Consider the following 14280-nt stretch of genomic DNA (forward strand, 5'->3'; position numbering starts at 1 on the left):
AAAAAATGTAATGGTAAAATTTCTAATTATTTATTATTACTCAAAAAAACACAACAGTACCCCCTCCCCCACCCCACCCCACAACAAATTTATAACATAACATTTATAACATTTCCAATAACACAATAACACAAATGCAAATACAAATACAACAAGGTAGCCCCTTCCCCCCATCCTCCCAACATTGAAAAACTAGCAACAACAACAATAGTGTAAGAACTCCAACTCCATGCCTACCTGAGGCCATGCACCTCATTTTCCTTTCCTCCCCGCATCTTCACCCCACCTCTACCCCTTCCCCTTCCCCTCCCAACTCCAAGCAGCTTTGCTGCAGTGCTCCTCAAGCGCTGCTTCATTGGTGGGGATGACGGCAAATCCGCTGTTTGGCCAGATGCTGGAGAGGACATTCCCAAGGAGGAAACGTCCTCTGAGCCAGAAGCAAGAGCTTCCTCCTGGCTCGTATGTGTCATTGGCAATGGGGGTGCAGCACCTTGGAGTTCAGTGCCACATTCCGGGAACACTGATAGCCCTCTGGCACCAGTGTTCCTGGCTATTGCCTCCAGGGCCACCGCTATCCGCGTCATTTTCTCGTTCATGTTTGCGGATAGTGTGGCCATCTGATCGGATATACCCCCCATTGCCTGGAGGAGCTGCTGACTAATCTCAGCACTCCTCCTGGACAAATTTACCATGTCCGCACTGAGATCTGCTGATCATGGAGCAGTCCTGCTGCACCGAACCAATCTCCGCGGGGTTGGCGCCGGCATAGAGACATTTGGGGTGCCCAGCGGCAAAGTGCTTGGGCCCACTACCTCCACGGTGGAGGAGGACATGGCCGCAGGAGCACTAAAATTGGTGTGGTTGCTCTTGATGTTGCTGCTGCAGGCTCCTCCTCCACGTCCTCACTGTCCTCAGTGGAGAGGATAATCTGCAGCTCAACGGGCGATATTCGGGGCTTCTCAACATCAGAACGACGATCCACCGCTGACGCCGGATCCGCACCTTGCCTGTTGACAGTGACTGCGCTCTTGGCTGAGCTACAGAACATAAATGAGGTAATTAGAGGAGAAGGGGGTGCTAGGGTCACAGGAGAATTCAAACGCTACATATGCACGAGAGCAGCTATAAAAATAATCACAGACATCACATTTAATGAATATAATCAAATTCTGCATTACAATGATTTTCATGAGCCCATCATTAATTACATAACACTTTCATCAATCATCTATCATATATTATACAGATATGAGTGGGTGTGGCATCTATTGACTTTACATCACGCAATGGTGTATACTTTACTCGCGTGGCATAACAACAGGTTCTGCTGCTGCACGGGTGACTGACCGGTTGTGGATCCCTACTAGTGCCAGCGCCCACTCCTCGATGTCCGTCAACTCACCGATCACTGGTGGGCCGCCACCCGTGCGCCGCTGCTCGGCCCTATTCTTCGAAAGCTTCTTCTGCAAAAGGTAACAGCACGACATGGCATTAGATCATTGCGTAAGATGATTGCTAGGTACTGTCACAGATATTGATACCATCATAGGCAGTCCTTCGGAATCGAGGAAGACTTGCTTCCACTCTAAAAATGACTCCTTAGGTGGCTGAACAGTCCAATACGGGAACCACAGTCCCTGTCACAGGTGGGACAGATAGTCATTGAGGGAATGGGTGGGTGGGACAGGTTTGCCACACGCTCTTTCTGCTGCCTGCGCTTAATTTCTGCATGCTCTCGGCGATGAGACTCGAGGTGCTCAGCGCCCTCCCGGATGCATTTCCTCCACTACAGATATTGATAATAATCATCAGATGTTATAATTTAGTATTACTAATATTATTATTATCATTATTAACCTAAACACCTACACCGTAAACGTCGGATTTGAGTAAAACATTGCCGGTCTAACTGCAATACATCAGACTTGAATTTATTGACTCATTACACTTACAATTCCAATTATATAAATATATAAGTAAATGTAATACTCTGCCGGAACCAACAAGGTCGTTCCAGCGCTTGTGGCACTGGTTGCCCTCAGAAACCTCGTGTGTCGCCGACGTCACCACCTCAGCAGTTTCAGACCAGATTTTCTGGTATACCTTTGGGGTAGGCTTCCCACGCGCACCCCGGGTCAATTGGCCCCAATGTAACTCGACCTCCTGCAGGAGGGCAGCATTTGCCTCGTCTAAGAATCGCCTTGCTCTTTTTCTACCTCCCATCTCCACTTCCTCTCCAACCTCACTCCCCTCATCAGCCTCCCCCACTTCCACATCATAACCTCTCACCTCCTCCATGCCCTCCATTTTTTTCTACTTTTCTGACAGATAATTCTCTCTCACAGGACTCAATAGCGATAGTAGTAATGAATATTCTTCAGAAAATCCTTCAAGACTCCTACAATAGTCACCAAACAAACCAAAAACACCTACACAGCAATAGTCACAAAACCCAGACAAGCTTTCTCTTCCTCTCTGCTCTCTCTCTCTCTCTCCTCTTCCGCGCATATGTTGATGACCTCTGACCTCCAGAAACGCAGAAAAAGACTGTTGCTATGATGTTGCTAAGGTCGGCGACATTTTACGATAGAAGAAAAAAAAATGCTAACACCCATTTCACATCGCTCCTGCTAAGGCCCATATTATAAAGTGGAAACTAGCGGGTTTAAAAATGGTCGATAATCCGCGCTCTCAAAACCCATAATAAATGCTAACGCTGGAAATAACGCCCATTTTTGGGCGATCTGCACAATAATGGAAAGTCTAACCCTATATGATGATTTAGTTGTGATTTCCCCTGTCTATATTGGGATTTAGTTGTGTGATTTCCTGTCCATATGATGATTTAGTTGTTTGATTGCCCGTCTATATGATGATTTAGTTGTGATTTTCCCTGTCTACATGGGGATTTAGTTGTGTGATTGCCTCTGTCCATATGCTGGTTTCTTTGTGTGAATGCCCCACCTATATGATTTAGTTGTGCGATTGCCCATCTATATGATTTAGTTGTGATTTCCCATGTCTATATGATGATTTAGTGACCTTGGTCCTTTATTCGTAACTCCAGAGTGAGGAAGCCGCATAGAAACATAGAAACATAGAAAATAGGTGCAGGAGCAGGCCATTCAGCCCTTCTAGCCTGCACCGCCATTCAATGAGTTCATGGCTGAACATGAAACTTCAGTACCCACTTCCTGCTTTCACGCCATACCCCTTGATCCCCCGAGTAGTAAGGACTTCATCTAACTCCCTTTTGAATATATTTAGTGAATTGGCCTCAACTACTTCCTGTGGTAGAGAATTCCACAGGTTCACCACTCTCTGGGTGAAGAAGTTTCTCCTTATCTCGGTCCTAAATGGCTTACCCCTTATCCTTAGACTGTGACCCCTGGTTCTGGACTTCCCCAACATTGGGAACATTCTTCCTGCATCCAACCTGTCCAAACCCGTCAGAATTTTAAACGTTTCTATGAGGTCCCCTCTCACTCTTCTGAACTCCAGTGAATACAAGCCCAGTTGATCCAGTTTTTCTTGATAGGTCAGTCCCACCATCCCGGGAATCAGTCTGGTGAATCTTCGCTGCACTCCCTCAATAGCAAGAATGTCCTTCCTCAAGTTAGGAGACCAAAACTGTACACAATACTCCAGGTGTGGCCTCACCAAGGCCCTGTACAACTGTAGCAACACCTCCCTGCCCCTGTACTCAAATCCCCTCGCTATGAAGGCCAACATGCCATTTGCTTTCTTAACCGCCTGCTGTACCTGCATGCCAACCTTCAATGACTGATGTACCATGACACCCAGGTCTCGTTGCACCTTCCCTTTTCCTAATCTGTCACCATTCAGATAATAGTCTGTCTCTCTGTTTTTACCACCAAAGTGGATAACCTCACATTTATCCACATTATACTTCATCTGCCACGCATTTGCCCACTCTCCACCAGTTGCACCCTCCAGTGATGCCAGCATAATATATACACAGTGTAAACCTTGTTGATAGTACATCAGGTAATTAAGTCTCCATCTTATGTAACTATACAATGAATACACAGAGAGTATATCTATAGTCTGCATATATAACATCACTCTCCCCCAAGTCCTTTATGCCAATTACCTTTGCACTATGTGCTTTGGCTTAGCTCTTCCCAGACTTAAGTGCCAATAGCCCTTGCACCTTGAATGCGCTTTGGCTTGGCTATCTCCCTGTTAACCCCCAAGTCCTTCTGCCACAACATTGGGTGGTGGTTACCAGTTTAGATGGTTTGATGATGCAGTGGAGGTTCCAGTGGGTTCTGGGTGTGATCCATGTGTGTGTCCATGGCTATATACATCCATTCCCCCTCCCCCCCCCACCCCATTGCCCCCCCCCCCGCCCCCACAGCGAGATCATGCAGCTGATCCATTACATTAACATACAGGATCAGACACAGTGCAAGTACAAAGTTTACAGTTTGTATCATGACACCTTGGTTCAGTGACTTACATTAGTTATGTTTTACAGTCGTGCGCCAGGATTGGGTAGATTGCATTCATGGTTCAGTCATGGTCAGTACTGAGGTAGCAGTACAGGTTTGCGAAGACGCTGGTTCTAGAGCAACCGGATGGGGTCCTAGTCGTCTGATGGCAGCATTACGCCCCCTGCTAGCAGGGTGGGCTTGGTTCGCTCACCTTGCCAGAACACAGGGCCTTTGCCGTTGCCTAGTGGTGGGCAGAGCCACAGATGTGTGTGGCCTCCCTGTCCTCCTTTGAGAGCTGCAGAATCTTCTGCCTGCTCTCTAACGGTGTTGGGAACCTTTGCTGTTCTATGGTCCCATTTGGGAAACTCGTTGATTCTGACCTTTCGTTCCCGGACATAGCTGAGGTGGCAACTGGGTCTGGGGGCTGTGTCGTCTCCACCCGGGTGGTGGACAACGGTGGCCGACTGTGGGTATTGGCGCTGTTTTCGTTTCTAGGTCCGTGGCGAATAGTGCCATCGGGTGCCTGCAGCGTGGGATAGACCTGGGGCAGGGCATCAGGATCAGTGCCTTTATCCTCCCGAATTCGCTCGCTTGCTACTTTTGGGGACACTCTATTCCCGACATCTCGCAACAACATTTTGTTCTTTACATTAGGAATGGTACCGACATCTCGCAACAACATTTTGTTCACAATCTTAGTCGGTTCGTTACATTGATTGCCATGCATACAATGTCTCTTTAAATTCAGTTGGTTGCAGGTCTCCTTTAAGAGAACACTACTGGCTTTACCCCAATCAAATCCTTTGTTAGACACCACGTGTTGGCCCCTCAGCGTAGCACCTCATGGTATGGCCACGACCATCTTTTTTTTCAGCCATGCTGCACTTCGCTGCAGCAGGGACGCCATCTTGCCTCTGTCCTCGAGGTCGACCGCCTTGATCCTTCTCTCCTACAATTCTGCCACAAAAGCTGGAAGAGTGCCTGTGAATTCGATCTTTCTCCCCAGGAGTCCTGACACTGGAGCCAGGAAAGTACTTTTAGGTTGTTCCGGTTGAATCATTGCCACGCAGTCATGATGGATGGTCTGTGCCTCAGGTGCTGCGCTGGTCTGTTCTCTAGTGCCTGGCTCAAGTGAAGGTGAGGTTTTGCTCTGCCTCTGAGCATGGGGGACATCGATTGCTGGAGTGAAGAGGTCTTCCCATTTCCACTGGATCTTCCCCATCCACCTTCTTCCGAGTAGCATTGGACCATCACCTGCAACAATCCACAGAGGTAACTTGTGCACCACGCCATTATGGATTACACTTACTTCCGCACTACCAAGGACTGGGATCAGCTCCTTGGTGTAGGCATGCAACTTTTCCTGTACTGGAACCAGCTCTGGTCAATTTTCGATCCATAGCCTCTCAAAGGCATCATTGACTGGCTCGTCCCGTGTCCACTTCTATGAAGACTGGAACGCTGTTTATCTCGACTTCCATCTTCACTGGAGGACAATAGGTGGTGCAGGTATACACCCCATACACTTCTTCTTGGGGCTGAGCCGCCTCTCTGGCCAAACCATCATAATCCCCGCTGGATTCAAAAGTCATCTACTGACTCCTCTGCTAGACAGTGAGTCGTATTTCTTTTCATCATCATCATCATAGGAAGTGCCTCGAAGTGTGGATGACTTTTACACATACGCTGGAGGTAGCCCTTCATGTTACAGACTTTGCATACGTACTCAGCAAACCGGCACTGGTAAGCCCTATGGTTTCCTCCGCAATGCCAGCATGGTGCTACTCAATTACCACCTCTCGGCAGACTCTGAGTTCTGGAAGCCTGAGATCTGTGCTCTCTGCCCTGGGCAGAGCCACGTTCCACAGTCTTGCCTGTGAAAGGCACCATTCTGTGTACAGTACTTGCCAGGTTTGAGTCCACAGGATGAATAATTTGCTTAGTGCTGCAGGTCGAGGTCATAAACGCCTGACTAATGCTGATGGCCTTCTGCAGGTTGACTGTGGTGTCGGCAGATAATAGCTTGTGAAGGAGGCCCTTGTGTTCCGACCTGTGACCAAGATGGCGTCCTGGAAGACCATGGTGTGCGGGACAGACTTCAGTAAACTTTCCATGTTTCTCTGAAATATCGCCGCCGCTGATCGGATTCCAAACGGGCATCTGTTATAAACAAAAAGACCTTTGTGCGTGTTGATGCAGGTGAAGGCCTTCGATGATTCCTCCAGTTCCTGCGTCATGTAGGCTGAAGTCAGATCCAGCTTCGTGAACGTCTTTCCTCCCGTCAGCGGCATTTGGTAGTGAGTATTGGTCCTGCAGGGAGAAACGATTGATAGTTACCTTGTAAACGCCACAGATTCTGACGGTGCTGTCTCCCTTGAGGACTGGGACAATAGGACTGGTCCACTCGATGAACTCGATCGGTGAAATGATGCCCTCTCGTTGCAGCCGGTCTAGCTCGATCGCTACCCTTTCTCTCAGCATGTATGATACTGCTCTCGCCTTGTGATGGATGGGTCGCGCCCCCGGAATTAGGTGGATCTGCACTTTTGCTCCTTGGAATTTCCCGATGCCTGATTCGAACAGCGAACAAAATTTGTTTAAGACCTGAGCACACGAAGTGTCAGCAACGGGCGATAGCGCTCGGACGTCGTCCCAGTTCCAGTGTATCTTTCCCAGCCAGCTCCTGCCGAGCAGCATGGGACCATCGCCTGGTACCACCTAGAGTGGTAGCTTGTGCACCGCTCCATCATAGGAGACCTTTACGGTAGCACTGCCGATTGCAGGAATCAGTTCTTTACTGTAAGTTCGTGGTCTCATGCGAACTGGAGTTAAGACTGGCCTTGAAGTCTTGTTGCACCTCAACCTTTCGAATGTCTTTTTGTCCATGGTAGACTGGCTCACGCCCGTGTCCAGCGCCATTGACACCGGGAGTCCATTTAGTTCAACATTCAGCATTATCGGGGGGCAATTCGTGGTGAGTGTGTGCATCCCATGTACCTCTGCCTCCTCTATCTGAGGCTCTGGTTTGTAGTGATCCTCCGTGGATCTATCCTCCTCTGCAACTTGGTGGTTTACAGGTTTAACAAGCTTAGCAGCTCGCCTGCACACTCGTTAGAGGTATCCCATTGTTCCACAGCCCTTGCAAACGTATCCTTTGAATCAGCATGAATGGAAACGATGATCACCCACCGCAGCGCCAACAAGTGTTAATGGCCTTGCATTCATCACCCTTGATGGTGGACTCAGACATCTGCAGACGCGTAACTGCAGGTATGCGTGACCTGCCCTGTACATTACGATTTGAAAACAACATCACTTTGTTCACAGTACTTGTAGCAGCACTTGTGTGCTGACAGATTTGCTTAGTATTGTCACTGGGGGCAATGAACATAGAAACATAGAAAATAGGTGCAGGAGCAGGCCATTCAGCCCTTCCAGCCTGCACCGCCATTCAATGAGTTCATGGCTGAACATGAAACTTCAGTACCCCCTTCCTGCTTTCTCGCCATACCCCTTAATCCCCTGAGTAGTAAGGACTTCATCTAACTCCCTTTTGAATATATTTAGTGAATTGGCCTCAACTACTTCCTGTGGTAGAGAATTCCACAGGTTCACCACTCTCTGGGTGAAGAAGTTTCTCCTTATCTCGGTCCTAAATGGCTTACCCCTTATCCTTAGACTGTGACCCCTGGTTCTGGACTTCCCCAACATTGGGAACATTCTTCCTGCATCCAACCTGTCCAAACCCGTCAGAATTTTAAACGTTTCTATGAGGTCCCCTCTCACTCTTCTGAACTCCAGTGAATACAAGCCCAGTTGATCCAGTCTTTCTTAATAGGTCAGTCCCACCATCCCGGGAATCAGTCTGGTGAATCTTCGCTGCACTCCCTCAATAGCAAGAATGTCCTTCCTCAAGTTAGGAGACCAAAACTGTACACAATACTCCAGGTGTGGCCTCACCAAGGCCCTGTACAATTGTAGCAACACTTTCCTGCCCCTGTACTCAAATCCCCTCGCTATGAAGGCCAACATGCCATTTGCTTTCTTAACCGCCTGCTGTACCTGCATGCCAACCTTCAATGACTGATGTACCATGACACCCAGGTCTCGTTGCACCTTCCCTTTTCCTAATCTGTCACCATTCAGATAATAGTCTGTCTCTCTGTTTTTACCACCAAAGTGGATAACCTCACATTTATCCACATTATACTTCATCTGCCACGCATTTGCCCACTCACCTAACCTATCCAAGTCACTCTGTAGCCTCATAGCATCCTCCTCGCAGCTCACACTGCCACCCAACTTAGTGTCATCCGCAAATTTGGAGATACTACATTTAATCCCCTCGTCTAAATCATTAATGTACAATGTAAACAGCTGGGGCCCCAGCACAGAACCCTGCGGTACCCCACTAGTCACTGCCTGCCATTCCGAAAAGTACCCATTTACTCCTACGCTTTGCTTCCTGTCTGACAACCAGTTCTCAATCCACGTCAGCACACTACCCCCAATCCCATGTGCTTTAACTTTGCACATTAATCTCCTGTGTGGGACCTTGTCAAAAGCCTTCTGAAAGTCCAAATATACCACATCAACTGGTACTCCTTTGTCCACTTTATTGGAAACATCCTCAAAAAATTCCATGATCTCCCTTTCACAAATCCATGCTGACTTGGACCTATCATGTCACCATTTTCCAAATGCGCTGCTATGACATCCTTAATAATTGATTCCATCATTTTACCCACTACTGAGGTCAGGCTGACCGGTCTATAATTCCCTGCTTTCTCTCTCCCTCCTTTTTTAAAAAGTGGGGTTACATTGGCTACCCTCCACTCGATAGGAACTGATCCAGAGTCAATGGAATGTTGGAAAATGACTGTCAATGCATCCGCTATTTCCAAGGCCACCTCCTTAAGTACTCTGGGATGCAGTCCATCAGGCCCTGGGGATTTATCGGCCTTCAATCCCATCAATTACCCCAACACAATTTCCCGACTAATAAAGATTTCCCTCAGTTCCTCCTCCTTACTAGACCCTCTGACCACTTTTATATCCGGAAGGTTGTTTGTGTCCTCCTTAGTGAATACTGAACCAAAGTACTTGTTCAATTGGTCTGCCATTTCTTTGTTCCCCGTTATGACTTCCCCTGATTCTGACTGCAGGGGACCTACGTTTGTCTTTACTAACCTTTTTCTCTTTACATACCTATAGAAACTTTTGCAATCCGCCTTAATGTTCCCTGCAAGCTTCTTCTCGTACTCCATTTTCCCTGCCCTAATCAAACCCTTTGTCCTCCTCTGCTGAGTTCTAAATTTCTCCCAGTCCCCAGGTTCGCTGCTATTTCTGGCCAATTTGTATGCCATTTCCTTGGCTTTAATACCATCCCTGATTTCCCTAGATAGCCACGGTTGAGCCACCTTCCCTTTTTTATTTTTACGCCAGACAGGAATGTACAATTGTTGTAATTCATCCATGCGGTCTCTAAATGTCTACCATTGCCCATCCACAGTCAACCCCTTAAGTATCATTAGCCAATCTATCTTAGCCAATTCATGCCTCATACCTTCAAAGTTACCCTTCTTTAAGTTCTGGACCATGGTCTCTGAATTAACTGTTTCATTCTCCATCCTAATGCAGAATTCCACCATATTATGGTCACTCTTCCCCAAGGGGCCTCGCACAATGAGATTGCTAATTAATCCTCTCTCATTACACAACACCCAGTCTAAGATGGCCTCCCCCCTAGTTGGTTCCTCGACATATTGGTCTAGAAAACCTTATGCACTCCAGGAAATCCTCCTCCACCGTATTGCTTCCAGTTTGGCTAGCCCAATCTATGTGCATATTAAAGTCACCCATTATAACTGCTGCACCTTTATTGCATGCACTCCTAATTTCCTGTTTGATGCCCTCCCCAACATCACTACTACTGTTTGGAGGTCTGTACACAACTCCCACTAACGATTTTTGCCCTTTAGTGTTCTGCAGCTCTACCCATATAGATTCCACATCATCCAAGCTAATGTCTTTCCTAACTATTGCATTAATCTTCTCTTTAACCAGCAATGCTACCCCACCTCCTTTTCCTTTTATTCTATCCTTCCTGAATGTTGAATACCCCTGGATGTTGAGTTCCCAGCCCTGATCATCCTGGAGCCACGTCTCCGTAATCCCAATCACATCATATTTGTTAACATCTATTTGCACAGTTAATTCATCCACCTTATTGCGGATACTCCTTGCATTAAGACACAAAGCCTTCAGGCTTGCTTTTTTAACACCCTTTGTCCTCCTAGAATTTTGCTGTACAGTGGCCCTTTTTGTTCTTTGCCTTGGGTTTCTCTGCCCTCCACTTTTCCTCATCTCCTTTCTGTCTTTTGCTTTTGCCTCATTTTTGTCTCCCTCTGTCTCCCTGCATAGGTTCCCATCCCCCTGCAATATTAGTTTAACTCCTCCCCAACAGCACTAGCAAACACTCCCCCTAGGACATTGGTTCCGGTCCTGCCCAGGTGCAGACCGTCCAGTTTGTACTGGTCCCACCTCCCCCAGAACCGGTTCCAATGCCCCAAGAATTTGAATCCCTCCCTGCTGCACCACTGCTCAAGCCATGTATTCATCTGCGCTATCCTGCGATTCCTACTCTGACTAGCACGTGGCACTGGTAGCAATCCCGAGATTACTATTTTTGAGGTCCTACTTTTTAATTTAGCTCCTAGCTCCTTAAATTCTTTTCGTAAGACCTCATCCCTTTTTTTACCTATGTCGTTGGTACCAATGTGCACCACGACAACTGGTTGTTCTCCCTCCCATTTCAGAATGTCCTGCACCCGCTCCGAGACATCCTTGACCCTTGCACCAGGAAGGCAACATACCATCCTGGAGTCTCGGTTGCGTCCGCAGGAACGCCTATCTATTCCCCTCACCATCGAATCCCCTATCACTATCGTGCTCCCACTCTTTTTCCTGCCCTCCTTTGCAGCAGAGCCACCTACGGTGCCATGAACTTGGCTCCTGCTGCCCTCCCCTGATGAGTCATCCTCCCCAACAGTACTCAAAGCAGTGTATCTGTTTTGCAGGGGGATGACCACAGGGGACCCCTGCACTATCTTTCTTGTACTGCTCTTCCTGCTGGTCTTCCATTCCTTATCTGGCTGTGGACCCTTCTCCTGCGGTAAGACCAACTCACTACACGTGATACTCACGTCATTCTCAGCATCGTGGATGCTCCAGAGTGAATCCACCCTCAGCTCCAATTCCGCAACGCGGACCGTCAAGAGCTCGAGGCGGATACACTTCCCACACACGTAGCGCCCAGGGACACCGGAAGTGTCCCCGAGTTCCCACATGGGGACACATGGGCTATCGCTATGACCTTACTCAAGGTTGAGGTTTCTACAGTCAAAAGCTTGCGAAGTATGGTTTCGTGGCCAATGCCAAGTACAAAAAAGTCTCTGAGCATGTGCTCCAAATGTCCTTCAAATTTGCAATGTCTTGCAAGGCATCTCAGCTCGGCGACATAACTCGCCACTTTCTGGTCTTCAGACCTTTTGTAGGTATATAACCGGTATCTCGCCATCAGAATGCTTTCCTTCGGGTTCAAATGCCCTCGGACCAGTGTGCACAAATCATCGTACGATTTCTGCATGGGTTTCGCTGGAGTGAGCAGATTCTTCATGAGGCCATACGTTGGTGCCCCAAAGACGGTGAGGAGGAATGCTCTACGTTTGGCAGTGCTCTCTTCCCCATCTAGCTCGTTGGCCACGAAGTATTGGTCGAGTCGCTCCACAAAAGTTTCCCAATCATCTCCCTCCGAAAATTTCTCCAGGATGCCCACTGTTCTCTGCATCTTTGGGATCGCTATCTGTATCTCGTTGCTAGTTATTGTGTATGGAGAAAGAGTCAGACTGAACACTGTGAGCTCAAAGTAAAGTGTGACCTTAGTCTTTTATTGCAGGTCTCCAGAGTGCCTCTCCAACCTGTGAAGCATTCTTAAATACCTGTGCTCCCAAGGGATTATGGGATCCCTTGGGACTCCGGAGAATGAGCCCTCTGGCGGCTGTACAGAGTAAATACAAGTTCACATATATAACAACTACCCTTTTATGCAGCCTCTGCTACCAGGGCAGGAAACCCCGGTCTCCACTGTTGCACCCTCTAGTGGTGCCAGCATAGTATATACACAATGTAAATCTTATTGAAAATACATCAGGTAAACAAGTCTCCATCTTATGCAACTATACAGTGACTACATAGAGAGTATATCTATAGCCTGCATATATAACAGCTGTGATTTCCCCTGTCTATATGGGGATTTAGTTGTGTGATTGTCCCAGTCTATATGAGGATTTATTGTGTGATTGTCGCTATCTATATGAGGATTTAGTTGTGTGATTGCCCCTGTCTATATAATGTTTAGTTGTGCGATTGTCCCTGTCTATATGATTTAGTTGTGTGATTGCCCCTGTCTATATGAGGATTTAGTTGTGTGATTGCCCGACTATATGATTTAGTTGTGCGATTGTCCCTGTCTATATGATGATTTAGTTGTGTGATTGTCCCTGTCTATATGATTTAGTTGTGTGATTGCCCCTGTCTATATAATGTTTAGTTGTGTGATTGTCCCTGTCTATATGATGATTTAGTTGTGTGATTGTCCCTGTCTATATGATGATTTAGTTGTGTGATTGTCCCTGTCTATATGATGATTTAATTGTGTGATTGTCCCTGTCTATATGATTTAGTTGTGTGATTGTCCCTGTCTATATGATGATTTAATTGTGTGATTGTCCCTGTCTATATGATGATTTAGTTGTGTGATTGTCCCTGTCTATATGATGATTTAATTGTGTGATTGTCCCTGTCTATATGATTTAGTTGTGTGATTGTCCCTGTCTATATGATGATTTAATTGTGTGATTGTCCCTGTCTATATGATGATTTAGTTGTGTGATTGTCCCTGTCTATATGATGATTTAATTGTGATTGTCCCTGTCTATATGATTTAGTTGTGTGATTGTCCCTGTCTATATGATTTAGTTGTGTGATTGCCCCTGTCTATATGATGATTTAGTTGTGTGATTGTCCCTGTCTATATGATGATTTAGTTGTGTGATCGTCCCTATTTTTATATTAACCTTTATGTAGTTCCGCATAGACACGTGGTCTTTACTGCACCTGCGCAGTTCGTCTCCCCAGCCTGGCTCCGTTCCGACTGAAGAGACGACCGTCTGAGGCCGAGGTAAGTAAACAGGGTTGGCAGAGCGGCGGGCACCGGCTGACAGGCTAGATTATTTTTTTGAAATCGCTGTGGTGATCAGCCGCGCCCTTTCAAAAAGAAACATTTTGGGGAAAAAAAGACCAAATACACACACACAAATCGTGCAGCAGCCGAATGCGGATTCTCGAGCGTTAATCCGGCGGGAGTTCAGAGGTCGAATGTCGGTTCGCCGGGCAACGGTCACTCAGACCCCCCCGGATGTTCATTGGTTGCCCGGGCAAGGAGAGCTCAGACCCCGGATGTTTGTCGGTCCGGCGAGAGATGGAGAGCTCAGATCCCCGCATGATTGCCGGTTGCCCGGCCGGTGAGTTAGTCGGGAGCGATGGCGCCCGGGAGGTAACTGGAAGAGTTGATGAGGGCAATGTGGTTGACGTGGTGTACATGGATTTTAAAAACGTGTTTGATAAAGTGACACATAATAGGCTTGCCAGCAAAGTTGAAACCCATGGAATAAAAGGGACAGTGGCAACATGCCTACAAAATTGGCTAAGTGACAGGAACCAGAGCAGTGGTGAACAGTTGTTTATTGGACTGGAGGAAAGT

General features: G+C 47.3%; 1 protein-coding gene across 1 annotated transcript in view; it reads right to left on the bottom strand.

The window, feature by feature from the left end:
• Window positions 1-279: 279 nt before the first annotated feature.
• Window positions 280-14280, bottom strand: part of LOC139280065 (uncharacterized) — a 69090-nt gene continuing 55089 nt past the window's right edge. Inside the window, exons 4-5 of the mRNA XM_070899547.1 lie at window positions 1348-1463; window positions 280-1037 (exon numbers count right to left, since the gene is read on the bottom strand). Coding sequence (XP_070755648.1) covers window positions 809-1037; window positions 1348-1463 — 345 coding nt within the window. The 3' untranslated portion in view covers window positions 280-808. The remainder of the gene's footprint in view (window positions 1038-1347; window positions 1464-14280) is intronic.

Source organism: Pristiophorus japonicus, chromosome 14, assembly GCF_044704955.1.
Source record: "Pristiophorus japonicus isolate sPriJap1 chromosome 14, sPriJap1.hap1, whole genome shotgun sequence".
Classification (NCBI taxonomy): domain Eukaryota; kingdom Metazoa; phylum Chordata; class Chondrichthyes; family Pristiophoridae; genus Pristiophorus; species Pristiophorus japonicus.